This window comes from Zonotrichia albicollis, chromosome 5, assembly GCF_047830755.1.
Source record: "Zonotrichia albicollis isolate bZonAlb1 chromosome 5, bZonAlb1.hap1, whole genome shotgun sequence".
In the NCBI taxonomy this organism is placed as follows: Eukaryota; Metazoa; Chordata; class Aves; order Passeriformes; family Passerellidae; genus Zonotrichia; species Zonotrichia albicollis.
In genome coordinates this window covers 28,400,701-28,423,664 of record NC_133823.1, presented here as the reverse complement: position 1 = coordinate 28,423,664, position 22,964 = coordinate 28,400,701, and the positions used below count along the sequence as shown (strand labels likewise).

The 22,964-nt window shown below is 37.1% G+C and overlaps 1 protein-coding gene across 1 annotated transcript in view; it reads left to right on the top strand.

Annotated features, from left to right (window-relative positions):
* Positions 1-21,643, top strand: part of PDGFC (platelet derived growth factor C) — a 122,252-nt gene extending 100,609 nt beyond the window's left edge. The window contains exons 5-7 of the mRNA XM_074541177.1: positions 13,524-13,731; positions 19,120-19,337; positions 19,993-21,643. Coding sequence (XP_074397278.1) covers positions 13,524-13,731; positions 19,120-19,337; positions 19,993-20,109 — 543 coding nt within the window. The 3' untranslated portion in view covers positions 20,110-21,643. The remainder of the gene's footprint in view (positions 1-13,523; positions 13,732-19,119; positions 19,338-19,992) is intronic.
* The last annotated feature ends 1,321 nt before the right edge of the window (positions 21,644-22,964 follow it).

Sequence of the window (22,964 nt, the reverse complement as noted above, 5' to 3'; positions counted from 1 at the left end):
ATGAGCTGGAAAATTCAGGTGCAACCAGTGCCTCACACTTTGGCTCTTTACTTAGACTGATAAGCCCTACCTCTAACCTCTTCCTAGATTGCATTGAACAGCAGCTTGTGAAACCACAATTAACTAAAGTTTGGAAAACTGGAAAACAGTTTTTGATGTCTTGTGTTCTGTAATTAGCTCCATATATTCTACATTAAATCATCAGAAACTGACAGTGTTGTTGAATCAGTGAATGGAAAAATAAGAGCCACAGGAATATTTTAAGAATATATACAAGCAGAAAAGTATGTTTCAGAGCATAAATATAAATTTTTTCAAATGGGTGTTAAAAAGAGTACATAAGGGTAATAGAACAAAAGGTGCCTCTTTAAAAAGCTTTGCAACTCTTCTAAAATTATGCTTTTGAAATACAAAATTGAAGAAAACCTTCATCTCTTTCAAAAGTGGCAGTAATGCACAGCAGATAGCAGCAGTTTGTGAGTGGGTTATGGTTGGTGCAGTGTTGGTGTGCAGCACTTTCTTTCCTGGGCAGGTGCTTTAACTTGGTAGCTTTGCAGCAGAGTGAAGATGCAAAACCAGAGCAGTGTGAAAGGAGAAAACCAGATAAAGGTCTGTGCACATGGGGACATCCCTCTCAGTCAGTGTCACTGCTATGAACAGTCTGGTGGCAGGACTGGGCACACAATCAATGTGTTTAAATAGACTTGTTTAAAATGCTGCAAGGAAGATTAATGGCCTGGTTCGGGACATAAAGCAGCACAATTTCCTATAATTTCTGTTAAAAACAGTACCTATATCCATGATATGATAGCAAGCCCAAATTAATATAATTGTTTAAAATGTCTGTGTATCTATCTGTCTATCTACTATCCATCCATATCAAGATCCTTGATCTAGTTGACCATCAGATTAATTGGAGAGAATTTGGTCACGTCTGTGGACAGTGACATTGTTATAACTGAAGATATCAGGCTTAAAGGAAGACAACTCATTAATTATCAGTCCTCAGGAGAATGGATTTTGTCTCCAAAATATTGGATTTGTTAATACTATGAGTTTATTACTTGGCAGAGGTCGTATTTCTTTTTTTTTTTTTTTGTCAAGGAAATGGGTAAAAAGGAATTGCATGTACAAAGGAAAATGTATATTTATTCATTATAGTAAAATTAATTAGACTGTTTCAAAGATTTATTTCATTTTTAATAACACCAAGAATCAGACTGAGGCAGTTGTTTATAGTGGTGCCTTAAAATTCAACCTCATTCTATTTTAATGGATTTGTTCATGCTGTAAGCAGCACCAAATTTCATGGGAGACTATTAGAAATAGAATGAAGCACTCTGCTTTCAAACCATCTTTGAAGGATCAATTTTAAATAGCTTTGAAAAAGTAGAGCATGGCAGAAATGCAGCAACTTTTATTTTACAGCCAATACTAAAACCATCTTTTCAAGTGTGTTATATTACATACTATTTTGAGGTTTCAAAGAAATTGTAAATGATCCTGCCAAAGGAACTTCTACTACTCCCAGGGAACCAACTTTTATTAAAAAATCTGTGACTCCCTAATTTTCTTCAAGAGATAGTAGCTAAATTATAGTCCAAAATTGAAGTAGTTTCATTCTCATTTTAGTTAAAGGTTTATGGTTTAGGCTAAAAAAGGCTAAAAAAAAAGCATTTTTTTCTTCATAAATCCAAAGGGTTAAAATGTACAAATGGACAGAGTAGCTGAGGAAAAAAAGGGTTTGGTTATGTATTCAGAAGAGCTTCTGGCATAGTTAATCAAAAGAGATTTTAAAATTCTTTAGAATTAATTACTTTCTAAAATTCAGCATGTCCCTCAGCATAATTTCACGGCTCTTCTAGAAAGATCAGGTAGATGCTGTGCAATACAATCCCAGAGATGCAAGGCTGCAAGGGAACTCAGTGGGACCAGACCTTTCCTGATCAATTATCCTGCTCTAAGGGGGAGCAGATACACTAAGCTCATTCTTGCTAGATTCTAGTGCTGTCTTGAAGTCCAGGAATGCAGATTTCAGAGATTCCCCATGTCATCTGTTGCACACTTTTACATTGTATAAAACCTTTTTCAAACACTTAACATAAATAATTCTTGTAATTGATGGGTTAGGGAACAGCTGATCATCTGATACTCTTTTGCATGTTTATCTCCTGTCAGCCTGGTCTTGTCAAGATGAAAGAAAATTGTATCAGTTAATCTTTTATCATGGTTCATTCTTTTGTTTTCATCTTGTTCTTTCATGTGAATATCCTGTTTCTCTCTGCCTGTATCTCACAAGTGCTGGAGATAAATCTAACACTGTATTTCAGTTGGGACCTCTCTAGCAGCTCAATATCTGTTTTTATGATGTTATTCTGAAAGTGTGTGAATGAGATTTGATTTTTTAGAACAGAATCCCATCGCCTCTTATTCAGGTTTAGGTCTCCTCTGTAACACTGTTTATTCTCCTTCAAACTCTACTTATGATTTTGTATTTATGCTTTTAATATTTTACTCCTAAACGCAAGGGATTTCATATATATGAAATATACTTTTTTCATATATATGAAAAATACTTTTTCTTCAATTTCTCTTATTAAGCATACTATCCCAATTAATCATTACTTTTATTTGTTGTGCAATTACGTTACATGTGTAATACATATCAAAGTATAATGAGGTAACATGAAATATTTGATGACACTAAGAATGGATATATTAGGACAGAGATGAGGTTCTTTCCCTGCAAAGTAATGCTTTGTTCAAGGACTTTTTACCTTCAAGGCAGGACAAGCTCTGATTTGCAATGTCTGCTGTACAGGAATGTTGGGTGTGTTCATTTTATTGTGATATGAAATGAACAGAAAGCTGTTGTGGAATGCAATTTAACATGTATACTGAAGGATCAAATTAAAGTAGTCTTCACTGTAGAAGTAATTTTCATTGTCTTTCACAAATACACTTTCCAGTTGTAACAAACATTCATTCCTGGCGTTTAATGTTTGATGAAACTCCTGTGAGCATACTGGGATAAGTAAACATTTTCTTAAGAACACCTACCCATTTCCAGTGAGGAAGTTCCTAGAGGGAACTTGAAGAGCAGTTCATTCACTGATTCCAAATGCTTACTGTTGTTTAATTTGATTAAGCTGTTATATGTGTTTTGAGTAAAATGAGTAATTTTAGAAAAGGTCTGCAGATGTGGTGCCCTATAACCGTGGCTGGCCATAGCCCCTGTCACAGAAGAATGTACCAAACCCTTTTTCTATTCAGAACAGCTGCACTTATGTTGGCTGTTTATTCCTTATCAACTACTGTCAGTCAATTAAACTAGAGCTTTGTGTACAGAAAATTTTTAAAAAGGCTACTGTAAATTATAAATATAGCAACCACAACTTTTTCCTGCTTGAATTTTAGGTGTGTCTGTAAATGTAGTGATTAATAGACACAGTAACACCATTTGCATTAAGATCTGAGCAAACATTCATAAGACTACATCTTAGACTACGTAAGACTATGTCTCACTGCCATCTGATTGCAGGAATCTCCTTTTGCATTGATTCACTTGAGCACTTTATTTGCTGTCAGTTTGACTACAATGTTATTCCTCCTTTTTGATGGTAATTTCATCATGTAAACAAAATTCAGGTGCCACAATTCAGCCTTCAGGTATGTATACTGGACTTGCATAGTATCCAAGTGTCAGGGAAAGAAGCTAAGCTGTGGGGAAATCCTATTCTGCTAAAGTTCAGCTAAATCTTGGAGCCAGGGTCTCTGTACAATAAATATAAACTGTAAAAAAATATATAAGGATATCATTATGAATATTGAGAAGAGAAATTCTCTTTCTTGTTCCCAATATTTGATATATAAATCTTGATGAGGTTTCCCTTCTAGAAGGGAATTGCAGGCATAATACAACATTAATCAGAACAGGACAACCTAGAAAATTACATTTGACTTTATATTTACAAAATGAAGATAAAGGGTTTATTTATAGCAGCATTTGGAAAAAAACACTTCTTTTTTAGCTGTCAACTCATGCATTTGAATGTCCACAAAGGAATATTTTAGTGCAGAGTGATGTCACTACTATTTAAATCAGTCATTAAATACCCTACTGCTTTAATCACAAGGTCAGTTCAATCTCAAAACAAAAATGAAGCTACCTTAAGAGCTTGGGGTTGAAACATAAAAAGGTAATTGTGGGTATATTCAGCAAGTCATCAAGCAATGAAATATTGATGTAGTTTCTGAAGGGTCTCTGTAGAGTTCTACTTTAACTCCTCAGTGAGAGCAGTATGAGGAGAAAATATCCCATTTTTTTGAAAAGTCAGAAGGCAATCAATAGAGAATTCTGCCCTGCAAATGGGTACAAGACTGCAATGATCTCTTAACAATGAGCTAGATTAAGCAGGGAATAAACTTTAAATGTCCTTAAATGTGTGATGAGTAGTTAATAAGGGAGAGTTGAAAGGAAGGCACTAAGACAGGGAGGACAGTGTAACTACTTGGGAAAATATTTCATGTTTCCAGAACTTAACCTGCAGCAATCAGCAGCAGTCCCATGAGATGTGAATAGCTGACCACCTGTCCTGCACGCTCCCTCAAACGTTCCACACATTGTAACGGTTCACTGCAGCTGCTAATTTGTTTAGGACACTCCTGTGAGTATAAAAAAGAAAGTGCTATCAGACAGGAAGGTTATGATTTCTCAGACACTGGGGGATTTGCCTGTTTTAGCACCTTGCTGCAAGCACATGACAGGATCTTTCTCTAAAGAAAGATTTTATGAGGTTGTGATGAGAGAAACTATACTTCAGTAAATTATTTTGGTACTTCATTTTGCCTATATGCAGTCTACTTTCAGTCATTTTCAGCAGGTACTTTATCTGTATAAACACACAGACACACTTCATACCCTTTAAAATGTGCATATAGATGTTAGTATTGCCCATGGTCTGAATTAGACTAAATATTTTTGTTGTACATTTAAATTGTACAAGACATAACATGACCTACTGGGTTATAGCTTTTTAAAGTTGCAATTTTAGTCCTCCCATGTGCTCATGCATGGGACAGGAAAAACCAGATAGTTTTGAATGCATTTCATGAATTTGTTTTGAAAATGTTATAATGAAAGTTACTCTGAGGTTCAGAAATCAAAATATTTAACAGTTGTTACTAGGATACAAACGTAGTATTTTTCTTATGGCATATATATGTATAGTTGTATGGTATGGGGAAAGCTCACTCTAAATTTTCTTTTCAAGGCTCATTTAAAAGAGAGAAATGTATAAAAAAGCAGAGTTCTCACTAAAAATTAAGATTTTGGAAGTAGTTATGGTTTATATGTTGTTCTGCCACAAGTATGCTTAATAGAAACCCTGACTCTGGGATAATAAACCTAAAATTAGTTTGTATATCTGCAGTAAATTGAAAATGATAAAAAAAGACAAATTATTTCAGGAAGTAAATTGAGATTCAAACTGACATACTGATTTGACTTTGAAGTTTCTTGTCTTGGAGATAATCTATGCCATAACTTGTTCTATATGATTATCACAGGCTGTTTGCTTTTAAATGCTTCCTGTTCAACTCAGTGAATTTCAACTTCATCAGGTCCTGCTTTCAGAATAGTCAAGTTGGCTCTTTGCCTACTGAGTCAAAATGTGTCCAAGTCGAGAGATGTCTCACATTTCTTTGAGTCTTCTATCTAGAATCCTTTTCACTACCATGTGCACAGATTCCTAATGCAGGCAAATGCAATTAAAAATTAATTAGAAAGGTAGGAAAAAAGGCATCAGAATTTGATTTCCATTGCAGGTATCTGGCTGAATCTGCCAGCTTTCTGGGGCTTGCAGGGGTTGTATGCTTCATGGCTTGACATCTCTGCAGTTGACAAAGATGTTGGCAACACAGCTTTCAAGCAGAGTTGTTTATACAATTCTTCTCTCCTTAATTAGCTGAAAGAATAAATCAGTGAATGAAAGTTCTTACCCTAAAGAGTAAAAGAATCACTGGGTCATTTTGTAAAAAACCAGATACTTCCAGTAAAGGAGAGGCAGGTAGTTTTGTAGTGCCTATGAATTACTCATGAAGTAGCTAGCGCGTGCTGCTTCACTGAGACTTAACAGATGCACTGAAAAAAATCAATGACATGCAACTGCATCCAAGAAATATAGTTGTGTCTGTGCATATGTCTCCTAGCACTATCATGATGAAGTGTATTGACAATAAGTTCTCCCATACAATACAGGGCTAAGCATCAGTTTTCTGCTTTTTACCTTTAAAATGAATTAGTGTGATTCATTATTGATACATGTGATCACAGAAAAATCAAACTGTATTTTATGCATATATAAACACAACCATTAATGTACACATACATGTTTATATATATTTATGACAACTAACCAATCCATAAAGGTTTTTTGAAAATAGGTTCCAGAGATTATTGCAATTGATGGCATCCTCTGAGAGTTAATGAGGTAGCTCTAAATGTGTGAGCTCTGTCTCTCACACCTGTACTGTCTATTTCAAAAGGTGTCAGTGTGCATAGACTTCAGGCAAAAAGCTGCAATTTGCCAGAGGAACACTGATGATTAGTGACATCCTGTGCTATTTCCATGCTGCTAGCTTCCTTGGGAGCATCTTGCAGTTGTTTTCAGCACAATTAGAATTCCAGGCCATGTCTGTGAAGTGCACAGAAACTCTATTTAGGGGAATATTTAAACATTTTCAAAATACATTTTGTCTCAGAAGTTTAGCCTGAGGTAATGTTATGCTGTTAGTTAAGCTGTAAGACTTTTATCCAATGCTACTTTTGCACATCTTTATTCTTTTATTCCCACCTGTTTCAGGCAAAACCAGAAAGGCTCAAAGGTTTTCATTTTCCCTAGACATCTCTGTGATGTTCCTCCTGTAGGTGGTTGTGGAGAGTAGAGGTTACACATATAGGGAAAGTAATCACCAAAATGCAGTAGCAAAAATATGGATGAAGAGTTTGGAAAGCCGCCTCATCTCTGGCTTTAAGATGTAAATTGCTGCAAGGGCAGGCCTGGATACTCAGCAAATTAGGTCCTCAGTGAGATAAAAGGAGAACCCTGCATGCACACAAAGAGAGCCTGGACAAGCTTTTGATAAGAGGTTGTAGCGCTTTATAGGAACAGAAAATTTGGGGAGCCTGTGAAAGGCAGAGAGCTAGAGGCCCAGGAAAGAGGGGTGAGGTGCTGTCATCCTGCAGTCTGGTTCTCATTTTCAGAAGCAGTAAATTGAGGAGGGCTGGTTGCCCCTTACCTGTGTGTCACTTGCCTGGCAGAGGTTGCACCCCTGAAAGGAGGCCAGCTGAAAGAGAAGGATGTTTAACTCAGTGCCACTGGAGCTTATTTCACCAGCCCTACCTGCTCAGCATCTCCAGGGCGATGTGTCTCTCGTGCAGCCATCCTTGCTGCTGTGGCAGCAACTTCATCCAAAGCAGGAAAAGGTGCTGCAGTGGACGGGAGCTGTGGCAGCCTTCCTGGCTTCCACTTCTGCCATGTGCAGTAAACATCCTCGCCTTGTTCCTGGTTTTGGCAGCCTAAATTGTCTACCTCTGTGGCTTCTTTCTTTTTTTTTTTTTTTTTTTTTTTTTCATTTCTTTTGCATAAGGCATAAGAAGAGGATCCTGGAGCTTGATTGCTCTGCTTGGGTATTTGCACACAGGCCAGCCACAGATTACTTCCTTCTGCTTGAAACTTAAACAGGACTAACACTTTCTTAGCAATGCATATTAATGTTGCACAGAGAAGATGTCTTTATAAATTAGAGACTTTCACTAGTGCTTTTTCTTTTGTACAGCATAGATGCAAGCAAGTAAAAGTGTGTGTTTTTTCAGGCAGGTCAGGGTTTCTAGAGGCTCTTCACACCTATTACTGCATGTACTCCGGAGAGAAAACAAAGAGCTATTGTTATGTGAAGAAATTTGTATCCTCGGGGCAAACTCGAAAGAGTTGGAGATCTGCTTTCTCTCAGAGATTCTAATGATGCTAGTAGGAGGGTTACCTGTGATTATGAAGGAAGAAAACAGGTTCTTGAGTGTGTGTTACAAGAATGTGCATGTACTATAAGTTTTAAAAGCATATCTTTAAATCTGAGCAGGATTGGAGCGTTCCTGTATAATAATTTATAAAAACCCCTACAAAATCTACAGGTATTTCATTAAGAGAAATATGCTATTTCTTTCAAATTACTGATCCTAGTTGTGTCTCATGGGAGACTAGGCTCCTTTGAGGCTTTTTTAGAGTCCCTTCTAGTTTGATTAAACTACACTGATGTTTTATTATTTTCTCTGAACTGTGCCAACTGATGAATGGGTCATAACTCAGAAACTGCTTGACAATATTTTCTTCAAGACAAGAAAGCAAAAAGAAAAAGTGGGGATTTCTTTTGTGGGGAGGTAATTATTTTAGACATAGTATTCAGTACTTGTAAGTGTCCTGTCATGCCAAGTATTTGACTCACTTGTTTTTGTTTTTCAGTCTTAACTTAGTACTTGCATTATTAAAAATGAAATTCCTTACTCCTGGTGGCAGCAACCTAACATTACTATTTTTTGCCTCTTCTTTAACTGGCAGAGGGTGGTGTTGGTACCTTTGGGGTGTTAGTACCCTTATCCTGAGAACCAGGAGCAAAATAAAGGCTTTTCTTGGGTCATAATAGAGCTATTAAGAGCTGACCTTGTGTAGATTGTAGGTCAGTGCTGTTGTGTTCTGAATTGTTTATCCTTGGAGCAGGTACAGTGCAAGGAAAGAACAGACAGAGAGTGGCAAACAGGAAAGGTTATAATATCCAGTCTCATATCCAAATTTATACCTGCCATTTGTCTAACACACTTCTGTATTCTTGAGGTAAAACAATAATGAGTATCTAACAAAAATTGGTTGCATTCATCCTCTCACAGAATTTGTGAGGTCAAGGAATTGCCTTTATGTTCGTTTTACAAATTTGATAAGGTTACAAACCTGTGTGCTGTGAAATTCCTGGTGCCAGCGTGAATCTAAAACTGTATTTGTGTTAGCAGCTGCAGTGTTTTCAGTTGTGATGGCTTTGCTGTTGCAGGTATAGTCTTCTTTTTCAGAAGTTTGCCTCTTGTTTATTATTCAGCCACATACACAATCATGCTGGCATAGCAAGGAGATACTACCCCCAGATGCTTTACAGGATGAAAATTTGACCTAAATACTGTGCTCAGATAACACAAGAAATATGTGTCAGAACAAGAAATTAATCATAGGTCCTCATGTTAGGCTGCATACTAAATAATATTTTAGACTTCAACTAGATAATTTTAAATTTGTTTGTTGATGCTTTTGTTCAAATCTGCTGCTTCAGTGAGGGTTGACTTCTTATTCTACTTACCATAGTGTCCTACTCTTTTTCCCTTTGAGAAAGAGGCTAGATGGAGTAATATTGATTCCTTTAATAGGGCACAACTAACATTGTGAGCACCCTAAGATGCATTTTGGTCCCTAAATTTTTTCTGGGGCACTGTTATGTGTGATGTTCTGGGTTGGATGGTCTTGTGACATTACTCTGTATTATTTCCATCCTTTTTCCCAAGCCTATATCTTTAACTGTTGCCTAAACTGGTCTACTGGCCTGTCTTGTATGTTTGTAAACAATTTGGGGATTTCTGTGTAGTATTTGTTTTGATAGAGCTAAGTCCATGTACAGAAATACAATATAAACAAACCTGAAGAAAATTCTGTTTGATCCAACACTAATTGTCATTCTTGGCTGTTGTATAGGCCAGCAGAAGTTCAATGTTTTCTGCTCTGGTTTTCATCCTGAATCATTTTAAATAACAGTAACTATGAAACTGTTTGTCTGTATCTTGGTTCTAAACACATTTATGCTTATTAAAGCAATTTGCAATTGTTTCCTGGGCAGAAAACCAGAAACAAACCACAGCACATTGGGTTTTTTTTACTAGAGGAGTCATATAGAGAACTTGATGCATTTGTCAAATCTATCTTGACAGAAATTATTCATGTTCAGGGAAAAAATAAATAAGAAAGGTAATCTCAAACCTAAAACATTGGCATGAGTTGAGAATGTGTTGCTATGACAGAATAAGTGTTTACTGTCAATTAGTATTTATTATAGCAGAGTGTGGAGAACATCACTTCTCAGAAAATCGTTTCCATCAGGAAAGATATTTTGGATAGCTGCTATATTTGGACAGCAGAAGTGTCTGCGGTCTTGGGTTCTGTCTCTCCAGTCAGATAAATAAATATATGTTGAATCAAATGTTGATTATTTTTAGGTGACCTGTTAGGGGAGACATGAGAAATTTCTGTGGAGTAAATTAGGTGATGCCATCTATAGGATAAATGTCCACTTGACAGATGGCTACTTCATTATCAGATCATTATCTCCATCAATGCTGAGCAGCAAAACAGCTAGAGATCATCAGTGGTCCTCCTGGGAGGCTTTTCCAGCCCCATTCTGCTGTGAAATGGCATTTCTCCCTCTGACACCCACTGGCTGCTGGTGCCATGGCACAGCACAGGGAGTGCCTTGAGATCACCAGTGAGTGTCAGCCATGCAGGTGGAGTGGGGCATCCAGGTGGGACTGCCTAGAGAAATACAGATTAAATTGCAGCAGGAGTGATAGATTTACTATAAAGTGAATGAAAGCTCCAGGTAAGAAGCATTTCAGCATTTCTGAGTTGTAGCTATGATGTTACTTTTCAGAATCATGCTGGAGTTCCACATTGGCTTGTTCTAAAAGGTGTGTACCATCCACAAAGTCAAGTTTTAATTTCTTGCATCAAGTAATTTCTGCTTTCTGCTCTGCGAGTAACACCTTATTGCATATGTAAACTCTGCCTATAGATGGCAAACTTTGAGAAAGTCAAGTGAAATTATAAATTGTACAGAATTCCATATAGTTTTAATCACTGGAAGGAGTTTAGTCACTTATGCTGCCCTGGATATAAAGTAATTAGTATCCACTAACAAGTAAAACTAATGTAAAGTATATTTAGAAGTACCATTTATCTTGAACAGTTTATTGAATTGAGATTTCATAAAGGTTATTATGTCACAAATTCAATATACATCTCTATGATATCAATAATCTTTACTCTTTGGTACATTTTAACTGTCATATAAATTGACTAACATTAAAGATCATTGGGAAAAACATTCCTAATCCTGAGATCCTAATGACTTTATCTAAAACATCAAAAGCTGTATGATTTTACTGTTTCAAATACTTTTTCTTTGTTTTGGGTTGCTGTGAGAATGACTAAAAAGTGATGGCAATTTGAATTGTGTTCCCATTAAGTGCAATGATTCTCCATACCCTCACAACAGTTTAACTCATGCCTATTGAATCCAGAATGCCATAAACTGATGGATTACTTGCTGTATGTGTATTGTTTAGTGTGGATGTTGTAAGTTGTAAATATGGACATAGATTCTAGATCAATACATTTTCTTCTAGAATCCACCTGTTTCTCTGGCAACAAAAATCCTAGCAGTAGTAAGACACTGAAGTAAATTCTTCAGCTGAAAATAAAATAGAAGAATTTTTTTTACTTCAGTTATTAGTTCTACCATTGATTTTGTTTTTCATGTTAGTAAAACCCTGCATCTTCAAACCAGGAAATGTGGCTGTTGCAGTATTGCGGAGAAAAACAGGAAGAAAAATTTTGGAATGTTTATTTTTCTGACCATCTGAATTGCAGTGCCACAGCACTCTTCTGAACCTTGCTAAGTAACATTTTGCTAAGAGCAATGATTTAAATTACAGACCAGAATCTGTTGCTTTATTATCATAATGGAATAGATGGATCAACATGTAACTATTTTTAATGCAGGCAATAGAGCAAAGAGAAGAAGAAATATTTTAGTATTTTGTAAACCACATTCATCCAGGATGGGAAACAACCGTTTCACCAACTCTAATGGAAATTATTAGCAAGATGAAAATATTGTAAAAGTAACAGTAGCAGAACACTTAATCTATGTTTTGTATTATTTTTGCAAGACTTCCAGTTAAAAAGCAGCACAAATCCTTCTGGTGGCTGCATTTCTTGAAGTTGAAGAGAAAGCCTTCAAGCAAAATATAGAAAGGTCATGGTGGTTACTCCCATTTGCTGCTCTTTCAACCACACATATAGCTGAAACCAAAACTGCATATTTAATAGAATTTAGAGCACAGAAAATAAATTATTGTTATTGGTATGGGGTGCAGCTACTACACAAGTATATATTTTAGAAAACTTCTGCAGAGTGTTGCACTAAATCTTCTTTTCCAGCATAACTGTTACATTTCTCATCAATTTCTCTGATCATTTTGAAAAGGAAAATGACTACTCTACCATTGATCTGACATTATAGATGGGAAAGATTATCGTATATACACAGTTCACATTACGGTACTGACAGTGCCATTTTGACACTAAGTGGTAGGAAGATTTTTAAACATAGATATCTATATAAACACATATTCTTTTCCTTTCCATCCCCTAAATCAGCAGCGTGTTCAAATTTTTCTTCATCTTTCTTACATGATCCAGATGAATTGCTCTGGTGCATTACTGTGGACATAATGTCTGTAGTAATGTCTGCATACAGAAAAGCCTAAAGTCTAAACTTCAAGTGCTTCAGAAGCAGCTTTCTACTAAGGCTTACCTTCCTGCCATTTTTTATTGTTTTGAAAATATAAATCAATGCATAATTTTAAAACAGATTGTAGAGTGAACAGAAACAGATGCCTCACTTTGCTTAAATTGTCTGTGACTAAGTATTCCTGTCCACTGAGCTTGTCAGTGAGATTTGTGCTGTGGTAGAGTACTTTGTCAGGACTCAATTTCAACATTTAAATACTTTTTATTTCATTTGGGGCATTTGTTTTCTCTTTGTAAGGGAGAAATAATTTTAGTTATGCCAGATGTTGTTAATACACTGTTCATTATTGTTTAACCAGAAACACAATTCTTAGCACTGTATTTAACACAACTTTTTTTTTATTTATGGATGACAGCAAGAATATTTGCTGTCTTTGTACTGGGGTATGTTAATGTTTTGCATTGAAGGACAAGAAGGCAAAGATTGTGGCTAACTTTCTGAGGAGAGGCAGAATGTGAAATGTTTCAGATTTCTAGAGGGGTTTGGGAAATGCCTGTAAATGGGGCCATATTTTTAAATCACCCGTTGTTCTGTTTCTGAAGTCCCATATGTCACTCAGTGAACATGTTCAAAGGACAACAGGTGTAGTGGCATGCTAGCTGCAAGACAGGAAATATAAGAAGTAGGCAAACTCTGCAGTGGAGGTTTGTTTACAATTATTGCTAAAGAGTAATTAGGTACTTTTTGACTCTTGTCATTTGTCTTATTAGATAAACTGTACTTTGGAAACAAGCTATCCACTTATAAACTTTCCCAGCTATGTAACTGGGTAAAGTACCACCCTTTGTCAGAGCAGATCCATTAACCCTCTGACTGTGCTCTTCTCTTGGGTTTGCTTGCAGCACCACACAGAAGCACCCAGCCCATCCCTGCTGCCCCCATCAGCCTTGCCCTTGGATGTGTTAAACAACGCCGTGGCTGGGTTCAGCACCGTGGAAGACCTTATCCGCTATCTCGAACCAGAGCGGTGGCAGCTGGACTTGGAAGATTTGTACAGGCCAACGTGGCAGCTTCTTGGCAAAGCATACATTCATGGGAGGAAGTCAAGAGGTAATTTGCTCTTCTGCCTGGCCTTGCAGCTTGCTGTGGCTATGATTTCTTGACAAATAATTAAGAGCGTTCTTCACCTTGATTTTTGGTTCGAAGAAAAGAATACATTATAAAGACAGCAGGTTCCATTTTTATTCACTGCCCTCACCATTGTATTATTTGAAAAAGGGAAATAGCTAAACACAAAACTTAAAGGAATTTAGCAGGATAGGGCAGCAAAGTGGAATTTAAAAAAAAAAGCAAACACAGCACTTTCCTGTAGGGAACCTGGGAGATCTTTATTTCCCTAAAGTAGCAGGGCATCTTGATGGAGTAACACATTTGAAATTTGTGGATTTCTTTTTATATGGAGGCAAAAAATTTATTTTAATTTGAGGTAGGTAATATCTTATACTTACGGTATTATGTGAGTGATTGTTTATTTCCCTAAAATGTTTCCAGTCTCTATGTGAAATGAATTGAGAGCAATACCCAAATGTTTCTCTTTGATGACACCTTAGGGAATACTATGTGTCCATGTCTGGGCTGATCGTGCAGTTGTCAACTTCATCAGAAGTAAAGTAGTGTTTTCAAAATTTGTAGATCTATTGATCAGCAACTCATTTTCTTCCTTCTACATCTGACACTCCTGAATTTCCTGCTACATCCCCTCCAGATGCTACCTACTATTTCATGTTTATGGGTAAACATGGATAGCGTGAAGGCAGTGCCACCTTCCTTGCCCACCATACAGCATGAAAATAAAAACATATGAGCATAACTGAACAGACTTCCCTGTTGGTGGGGGTAAAGTAGAAGGTTATCATCTGATCAGCAAGAAAAGGGAGGAAGTAGAACTTTGCATAGCTCAAATTTAAGGGTTTGACAGTTAATTCTTAGATCGGAGCCCAGAAATCAGCCTTTGTACCCTATCTGTTTTGCTATAGCTGTGCATAGAGCAGCTAAATTATGAGCCAAGGAGGAGGAAACATCTTTAAAAGCTCTCAGATAGTCATTTAACACTTCCTTAATTAAAGAGATTTAGTATTTGCCAAATGCATGCCATAAGCACACAGTAAGTGGGAGAAAAACAAAATGCAGGTGTTGAATTACATCTATATTGACAAAAGAAACTCCCTGCAAGACATAACTTAGAAGGAAACTATCGGAGTAAATCTTTTAAAGACTTCTAATTAGATGCTGAAATAGATTTTTTCACTGAATAAGCATATCATGGTATTGCCACATTTGTCTTAGAGACCACCCTCAGACTGCATTACTGAGTCTGTAATAGAATAGCCTGAGATGGAAAATATGTCCAGTTGAAATGCCATAGAACTATTCAATGGATAGGAAAAGCAAAACCTTTTTCTTATTTTTTATTTTTTCCCATGATATTCTCTCAAGCAGCATGTTTGCTGTATTTCAAAACCTTTTTAAGACATGTTTGTGAGAAGGGCATATCCTCAAAATTTTTGTTTCATTTAAACTCTCTGATTCATGATTAGATCAGTTTCATTTTTACAGTGTTTCAGTGTAAAAGCTAAATTACTGTCCTATTATCATAAACAAGTTATTAAAAGTGTATCTTATTTATGTAGAGAAATATCCTCTAGTCCTACATAATAATTGGTAGGAAAAACTATATTTAGACAACCTGAATTCCATAGAACTTCCGTCTCTGATGTTCTCTCTGGATAAAATTCTTCCAAAAACTTCTAGTCAGAAAAGAAGACCCAAGTTCAGAGGCTTTGATGTCGAAATATAGTCATAGATTCTCTTATACTATTAAACATGCATAAAAATAAAATAATTTTTTTTGTGCAGCAAAATATATCCCATCACTTCCCACTGAAATCTATATGTAATCTTTAGATCATATTCTGAAATCTCCTTAAGGAGGGAAAAAATAGTCCCAGTGAAAGCTTAGTCCTTAGCAGTTGAGGGTTTTGTACAGTTATGTCACTTTTTTCTTATTTGTACCCTGCTTCTTCCTTGAGATTTTGTAACAGCTCCTATTGTAGAAGCCAGTAAGAAACTGACATTCCCAGGAACATCTCCAAAGGGCTTAGGAATGAAAACCATTCTGCCACTATCTGTGCTCACACACAAGTGCCCCAACAGAAATTTGTTTCATTGACTTTGAGAGCGGTACCCAGCTGGAAAAATGTTTTGGGAAAGAAGTTTCCCTGTGGTCCTCGATACACATCCAGAAGATGCCAGAAAATTGCATTGCCAGCTGCATAACACAATTAATTTCAGGCTGCTGTGAACATGGATTAGTTCAGTTGTGTGTGCCAGTGTTGGCACGCTCTTGAAATGCACTTTACTGTAGGCCTACCTGCGTCTAGATTTTTTATCTTTCACTTATTTTTATTTTAGTGTTTCGCATTTATGTGCTACTGCAGAGCCTTCACTCCTCCTGAGCTAGTGCTAGACAAAAGAACCTTGACTGTTGTGTCATGTTGTGTCAAACACAATACATGAGTGGAAGCCAAGTTGAAGGAGTGTTTAAATGTTCACATTATAACAGGTACTGTAACTCAGTGCACTTGGGAAATCCACATAACCTTTTATTGTGGTTAAGTAAACACTTTTAAGGGAATATATACATTCTCTCATCTAGTTTTGTGCCCACAGAGTGTTAAAATAAATTTTGAATAGACAGCTACTCTTTGAAAAAATAACAGCTTCATTCACACACTTCAAAGAAGTGATTATATAAGCACTAGATAAATTTGCCACAGACCTTTTAATGAAATTGAATTACATAAGATAGGGCAAGGGTTCATTGTGAGGTATTATAGCAATATACCTTAGTACATTTTAAAGCATGGAAATCAAACATGACATTTGTTCATCTCTCCTGCAGCCTGTTGTAACAGTACAGAGCCCTGAAAGATATCTGCTAAGAGCTGACTGTGTGTTCTCCAAAAGAACCCTTTTAAAATTAATGTCTGCAGGTCTGAGGGGTTGAGTTCAAATTAATTTCTTTTTGTGACAAATTGAGTAACATGCTGTTTATTTTAGCACATTGCCCTTTTTTCTATGAGTACAGCTAGCTGTAGGTAGGGAAACTGATGCATTCCTCTGCTGCTGCCAGAAGGCAGGAGGCAATGGAGAAGGACATCACCACACAATAATCTCTCCCACTGCTCCGTGGGCCTGCTGGAAGGGGTGTCAGTGCCCACTTTCACTTTCAATACCCCATGGTGAAGGGCTGAGCAGCACGTAAGATTAGCTCCTTCAAATTCACCAAGCATATCAGTCTCTGCAGAAACAATCTTCCAGGAGAAAGTATTAGCAGAACTAGCACTTCTCACAGTGTGCTTCAGGCATTTTATCCTCATTCAGACAGCTCACTTATTACATGTTTGAAAACACTACAGAAGAAAGAAATACTCCATTCCTGTCCACAGTCCTTGATTAATGGAGGTAGACACATCCACCTTTTAAGTGACTCAGCCTAGAGCTATTAGCTGATCAGAAGGGCTTAAATAATTTCTGGTTTTTCACAGTGAATTTCTCCCCTAGAGGTTTTGTCTCTCTTTTCCTCTGCACTCTCCTCAACTTTCTCCAAGGAATGCTCTTGCAGTGTGGGAGGCAGGCTGGTGTCCTATCAGTAACATTATTGGAGTTATTACACACTCCTCCCTCTTAAAATTCAGTTTGTTTATTTAGGAGCCTATGTTAACCTGATAGTGATGGAATGAAGTTCCCCAGCTTGGCATTCACTGTGAGTGCAAGCAAAGAAAAGGCTTCAGTGTGTTTAACTGACCTTTCACGACAATAAATCCTTACTTATGGATGCCAGTATATGGATATGCCTGCAAAAGAAATGTTTGAAGGAACATGGATTGGAATTCCTTCCCAAAGATCTGCTCTTTGGAGAGTACCACTGAGCATTTCTGCAAAAGAAATGCAGCTTCCAAATTTTTTTAGTGTCTCGTGTGTTTAAATAGAATTAGGAGGAATTATCTTGCCTTGATAGGCTGAAGTTCTTCTTGATGACCTCTTAAGGCTCTTTACATAGTAGAGAGGGAAAAAAGATATTTCTCTAGAGGGTGATTCAGATCAGAAACTTATTTTAGCTTTATTGTATTTATTTTTATTCATGAATAGATGACATTAAAGTATTTTTAAGCTATATTAATGCACTGGAGTTCTTTCCCCCCCCTAATTTTCTCTTGATTTAGCTTAAGACCAGTTGGTTAAATGTCTTTGTCACTTTATTCGGGGCCTCTGTTTCACTCATCTCAATAGCCATATTGTCGTAGGGTTTTCATTTTCTCTTTATCTTTTGTTTTTTTTTGCTAGAGAGAGCATTATCCCTGTTAATTAGACATCACTTCTGTTCCTTAATGGTGGGTGTGGAGAAAAACAATTCAGACAAAAGATCCTAGATCATGATCACTAAAGTCTGACTTTTCTGAAATAAATTTAATTTCCATTGTTTCTCACTTTTTTCCCCCCACAGTCTTATTATTTTTTTTCCAATTTCAACTGCTTATTTCAAGGCTTGTTAGCTCTTGACTATGCAGCTAAGATGAAGATAAAGGAGCTTGTTCTTTCAGATTTTTTCATGAACCTTGCTGTTCAACCATTGGCATAGTGAAACTTTAGTATGATACAGTGGAAGCAGTTTATAGGGAAACTGGTGCCAAATATTGATATCTTTAACCTGCACTTCAGGTTACTTGCTTACAAGGAGGAACTTCTATTTAAGACACATCAAGAGAAAATGAAACCTAGTTGAACCACAGAAATTCTTATACATGCTGCTGTGGCAAGGGAGGAGAAAATGGAACCTACTAATAGTTACATAGATTTACAATCTTGTGCAGTTATTTATTCTGTGCAGAATTCCCTGGTGATGACAACTCCTTGAAGTTCTTAGTCCATGAAAGTGAATTCTGCTTAGATATGAATGGTTTCATTCTTCTTATAATTGCAATGCCCTAACAAAGGAGCAATAATTGAAATTGCAACGAGAAGTTTGAATATTTTATTGCAAGTGAATTGAAAATATCTTTGAAATTTTGCAGGATTCTTAATAGCTCTGTGTGTGTTTCTCCAAATCCAAAATGACCGTAGAATAGCAACACTGGAGCTCAGAGTATTGGTGCGAACAAAGTGACTTCCATTAGGGTTGATTTGATAAAACATGTACTGGAACATAGCAGCCAAATCTTGCTTTAAATGGAACCAGCTTTGCCAGAGGTATAAAATAATGGGTGAATATCACTGTGCAGCGATCATTCCATTTGAGTTTCATGGTGTTCATGGAACTGTGCTGAACCTACACAAAAGTGAACCCCCCCCATGGGTTCTGCACTGCTGAAGTTGATCTGCCAGGAGGGAGCTTGGATTGCAGATGAGACGAGCACAATTTTCTCTGTCTGTCTGCAGTGGTGGACCTGAACCTCCTGAAGGAGGAGGCGCGGCTGTACAGCTGCACCCCGCGCAACTTCTCGGTGTCGCTGCGCGAGGAGCTCAAGAGAACGGACACCATCTTCTGGCCGCTGTGTCTGCTGGTGAAGCGCTGCGGGGGAAACTGTGCCTGCTGTCAGCAGAGCTGCAACGAGTGCCAGTGCGTGCCAACAAAAGTCACCAAAAAATACCACGAGGTATGCACTGCTTTTACATTTGCATGTTTGGAAACACTGAAAGCCAATCAGGGCATTTATTTTTAATAAAATGAATGCACCGCCATTAATATTCTAATACTTTATGTATTGCACTTTTAGTAAATGATTTTTTTAGCATTTTAATTAGGTATTATATTGAAAAAGGTAAAGTCTTTCTTATTAATATACTTTTCTATGTAACTGTTAATTTCTGAGGTACTTACTGGTTCAGTTCAGACACATCACAGCCATACTTTTCGTTCTTTCTCTAGTGGTAGATATTGACTTTATGAAGAAACAAATGTTTGATCATTTCCATTGCTGTAAATTTATAGCTAAAATTGTTTATTATAGAATTTTCTAATTGGGTTAACTCTACTGTTTGCTCTTAAATAAAATTAAGTGGAAATCTGAAATTGCAAGACTCTTCTTTGGCAAAGCAACATGATTTAATCGTGTTCAACATGATTTAATCAATTTTGTAAATGGCTTGAGGTAAAAGCAAAAATAGTAATGAGTGGGTGGAATTAATGAAGAAATTCAGTTTCAATATGCTTCCTGTCATCCAGTGGGTTTCCAGTGCAATCTAGCTCATAGTCTAGGTGTGTGATGAAGCACTTACTGTTTTCTTGATGCTTGGCTTCTTCTCCTTCAGGTTCTTCAGCTGAAGCCAAGGATTGGTGTCCGAGGATTGCATAAATCATTGACAGATGTACCCTTGGAACACCACGAGGAGTGTGACTGTGTGTGCAAAAGGAATACTGAAGGATAAATATGATATAATTGTGCTGTTTTCTTTCAAAGCACATTCAATCAATGGCTGATTCTATTATGGGGCTTGTGCATTATCTCCTTCTGTAATCTCAGTTGTTTGCTTTGGGGATCTTCCGTCTCGAAGATTTTCAGTGAGCTCTAAAAAGAGGAGAAGCCAAACTGGGATTATATGTAGTGTGACAGCTCTGTTTGGAGGCCCAGTGAAAGGATGAGAGAAAGGCATCAATGAGGGATTTAAAATATATGTATTGTTGTTGTTCCCCACAATTTTCTTGGCAATACATGGATTTATAATTTAGGAGTAAAAAATAGATTTAGAAGGCTGACACCATGGAGACTTGATCCTGCTGGCTGTCTCATTTCTACAGCTCGAGTACATCTGGCCTCTGGTTGAAAACACCTGAAATCTTTGTGTTCAGCTACTCCTACGTACCTAAATCAAAGTGTTCTCTGTTGTATAAACTTGGGTTAAAACAGACTGCCTTTTATGAATTAAATTTAATTTGTCTAATGCTGGTAGGAAGGACTGGATTTTTCCATATGCTCTAGTAAAGCTCCTGCCTTTTAGAAGGAAGACTGGACAATAATGTGAGCTAAGGAAGCAAACATTGAAAAGATCAGTGCCTTTATTCTTACTACTATGGCTGATGATTTTTTTTGTGTGTTTGTTATTTTTTATCGTGTACATTTTTATACTCTCCTTTTGACGATATAACTATTTGCTTTTCTAAACTTGTTAAATATATCTATTTTTACCAAAGGTATTTAATATTCTTTTTTTTTTATTACAACCTAGATCAATTATTTTTTAGTTTTGTGAGATTTTAAAGCCAGACTTATACAGTTGGAGGAACAGAAATGTGACTACAGTGGGAAAGAAGCATGATCTCTTTGCAGTTTGTTTCTACGAAGTGAAAAGTACAGTTTTTTTACCTGGATAATAGTAGAGAAAGATATGTGGATGAAGCTCTAAGCTTGCTAGCTCCATGAGCCTAAAAATATGAGAGACAGAGGTTACTATAACCAGTTTCAAAAGTTGACTTTTAAAATTCCCTCTCTCCATACTGTCCTTTGTTCAGGTAGAGAAGAAATGAGCATAGATGGATGCCTTCTGGCTTGTTTAACTATTTCATTTCTTTAAAGGAGAATGACCTACAATGTAAGAAAAGAAACCAGTGGCTTGCAGCCGTCATGATGCATCATGGTCATGGGAAGGCAGCCCTGTCAGTGGTGAAGTGTATGGTTTTCCATTGACAGAAACAGCTGCTTAAGTACTGTTCACTCACAGGAATGTAACACTCTACAGAGCAGTCTGATGAACTCTATGGTATTGTTCTTCTGTATGTTTTAGTCTTTAACCCATACACTTATCCCACCCCATGCAAATTGAAACGGAAACAGTAAAGTATTTTGCTTGTAAAATGCTTTAACATTATGCCTAGTTTATTTTTTTGACTATTGGATTTTCAGATTGTAATGAATCACAAAATAAAGTAATAATGCTAATTTTGGGAGAATAAATGTTTCAGTGTGGTTGCATATTTGTACCTGTCAGTATACAATGGGAAAAGCTAGCATGGTGATTTTCTCCTTACCGTTTTGAAGGTCAGCTCTGAAAACCAAAGTCTTCTGTTGCCAAGACTTCCACTTTCTTTATTAATTCTGCATTACTGTAAATACCCCAGGAAAAAAAAGGAAAGGAATTTATGTGATGCTATTTGTACAAACAGTCAAAATGTTCAAAATTGTGTGGGATGTGAAGCCATCAGATTGAAATAACATCTTCTGTTATTGTTTCCATAGTGAAAATGAATTCTGATGAAAATTTGGGTTTTTTGCAAGTTAGTATGACTTTCTGATACCAATTCTGGAAAATATTCAGGTGGCTTCTTATTTTGTCCCCACCCTCAAACACCTACTCAGTAAGAAAAATTTTTGGTGTAAGTGTGACATATAATTTTCCAGTCTGAATATTAACCCTGTATCAGAATTCAGAATTATGGTCACAAAGAAACCTGGTTTACTTGAGTTTTGAGTCTTTGACCTGAAGTGTTTTGCAGGGATGTTGGGGATGTCTTTGCATTAATGTTGTTCCTTTTTTGGTTTTTTATTTAATTTAAAGAGTTTTTGAACAGCAGGTCAAGGTAAAGACAGAAATCATAGCCTCTGGCATCATAATTCAGCAGAGGACTCAAAAAATGTAGTTCCATTACGGGAGATTCTGCTGTAGGAAATACAGGAGGTCTCATCCTCTCTGTAGACTTGCTAGGAGAAAAAGACTGGTCATGAATTTTGAGGTAGGTATTTGGTGGCAGCAGAGTAATGGGGAGTTTCGGGAACCATGTGGGATGTGGAGAGTCATGTTTTCCAAATGTCCCAAGTAGTTTTTTCCTATTGCCCCCTCTGTCTCACTTTCTTCTTTGCCAGTTCCTTGAACCAGTTTCCTCTCCAACTGCTTGCTTTGGACCTGTATTTGAGCTCCTTACCCCTTTGCTCCTTGTATTGCCTTCACATCATTTCTCTTTGCCACCCTCTTGTGTGGCATCACTGAGCTCTGTTCCTCCCCCTTGTCTTCAGGCTTTGTCTGCTTGCTACTTCTGCCAGGTTTTTGCACCTCTCCTCAGACATTCAGGAGATTTGGCACTGCACCTCCTCCCTAGCTGAGAGGGTCTGGAGAGGCTGATTTCTCCTCCAGGAGGGGATGTGGGAAAGGCTCCAGCTGAGGGGAGCAGTGAAACATGCAGCTCTTCTGCTTGCTGCTGCATCCCAGATCCTGCCAGGCAAGCAGCTGCTCCTGGCTGTGGGTGGCTTCTAAGCAAAAGGTGTGGTAAAAACTGACTGAAGATATCAATA